The 1576-nt window shown below is 50.8% G+C and overlaps 1 protein-coding gene across 1 annotated transcript in view; it reads left to right on the top strand.

The window, feature by feature from the left end:
• SLIT3 (slit guidance ligand 3) overlaps positions 1–1576 on the top strand; it is a 762848-nt gene that overhangs the window by 716200 nt on the left and 45072 nt on the right. The window contains 1 exon segment of the mRNA XM_004371219.2: positions 942–1066. Within this exon segment, the coding sequence (XP_004371276.1) occupies positions 942–1066 (125 nt within the window).

Here is a 1576-nt window from a genome sequence, read left to right on the forward strand (position 1 = left end):
ATTGTAATCCATAAGATTTTCATTGGCTGATGGTTTTTGGAAGTAGATTGCCAGGCCTTCTTCCTAGTCTGTCTTAGTCTATAAGTTCCACTGAAACCTGGTCAGCATCATAGCAACATGCAAGCCTCCGCTGACAGATGGGTGGTGGCTGCACATGAGATTCATTGGCCCGGAATCGAATCACATGGAAGGCGAGAATTCCACCGCTGAACCACCAATGGCCTCTGACATTAAATAGGAACTATTTTTCCAGGGCTCGTTGTCAAGTCTGACTGCAGCAGCAATGCAAAACCCCATTTACAAAGCTCTGCGCAGGGACTGAGACCTCACTGCAGCCCTTACAGCTGAAGAGAGCAGAACACAGTCGAAACTGTCATGGTTGGAAGTATACCTGAGCAGTTTGTCCTCCACCATCAGCATCGCTGCTGTGCGCTCTAGGGAGAGCTTTTACTTCCTCCTGCCAATTCAAGAGTTCTGCAAGGAGGGTGTTCTCAGTGCCTTTGGCTCTGGTGCCATGCCCTTGTTAGCCTGGCACGGACTATTCTGTGGAGAGGGGTACTTGGAGGTGGGTGAATGGGAGGTCCATTGGAGCCCGGGCCCAGAGCTTTTTGGAATATGAAAAGATACACAGGGTGTTCCTAATTATGGTGCATTGTTTGCAGATTAGCACCAAAATCAGATCAGGCTAATTACAGTAATTGATTTGACTGCAAAAGTGCTTCTGAATGATGTCCCACTGTGATTCTTCCTCACTGGGCAATGACTGAATGAATGGGGCTCTTGCTGGACAGGATGTGCTGTCTGAGGAGGGCCAGCTGGATGTGGAGATGGGGAGGGGCTGGCAGCCAGTTTAGGAAGGTGCCAGAGCAGAGGAGGTGGGACATGTGATAGTGACCTCACCTGAGTATCTACTACCAACATTCTGTGGTTTTGCTGCCCAGGGCCAGTGGACATCAACATTGTGGCCAAGTGCAATGCCTGCCTCTCCAGCCCATGCAAAAACAACGGGACGTGCAGCCAGGATCCGGTGGAGCTGTACCACTGTACCTGCCCCTATAGCTACAAGGTATGGCCCAAGGCCCCCATCACCACCTTTCCTGCCCCAGGCTCCTCCTCCAGGGCTGGCCCCTGGGATGTGCGCTCTGCCCTGCTGACCCTCACTTCTCCTAGGGCAGCCTGGGCAACTTCATTTTACAGGTCACCCCAAAGTCACATTCACCAGTAATGCTCCTGTTCTCCCCTGAACTGGCGGGGGCTGCTCTGTTGTATCATGTGCGTGCCAGTCAGGGTGGACCCCACATAGTCTTGACAATGATGCTCTGAGATAAGGAGGAAATGTAATATTTGTATTTTCTTTAATAAACATGGGGAAATTGAGACTCAAAGAGAGTTAAAGTACTTCCAAGTAGAGGCCCCCCTTGAACTGATTGTCCTGACTTCCCTTCCAAGGTGATTTCCAGACCTCCCTCCAATCCTGCCCTCAGATGGCCAGCCCTGAAATAGTGCTAAATCAACACTAATGAGGAGCCAGGGTCGGGGGGTTAAGAAGCCTTGAAATGCCAAGCCAATCTACACT

The sequence above is a fragment of the Trichechus manatus genome, unplaced genomic scaffold, assembly GCF_000243295.1.
Source record: "Trichechus manatus latirostris isolate Lorelei unplaced genomic scaffold, TriManLat1.0 scaffold00011, whole genome shotgun sequence".
Classification (NCBI taxonomy): Eukaryota; Metazoa; Chordata; class Mammalia; order Sirenia; family Trichechidae; genus Trichechus; species Trichechus manatus.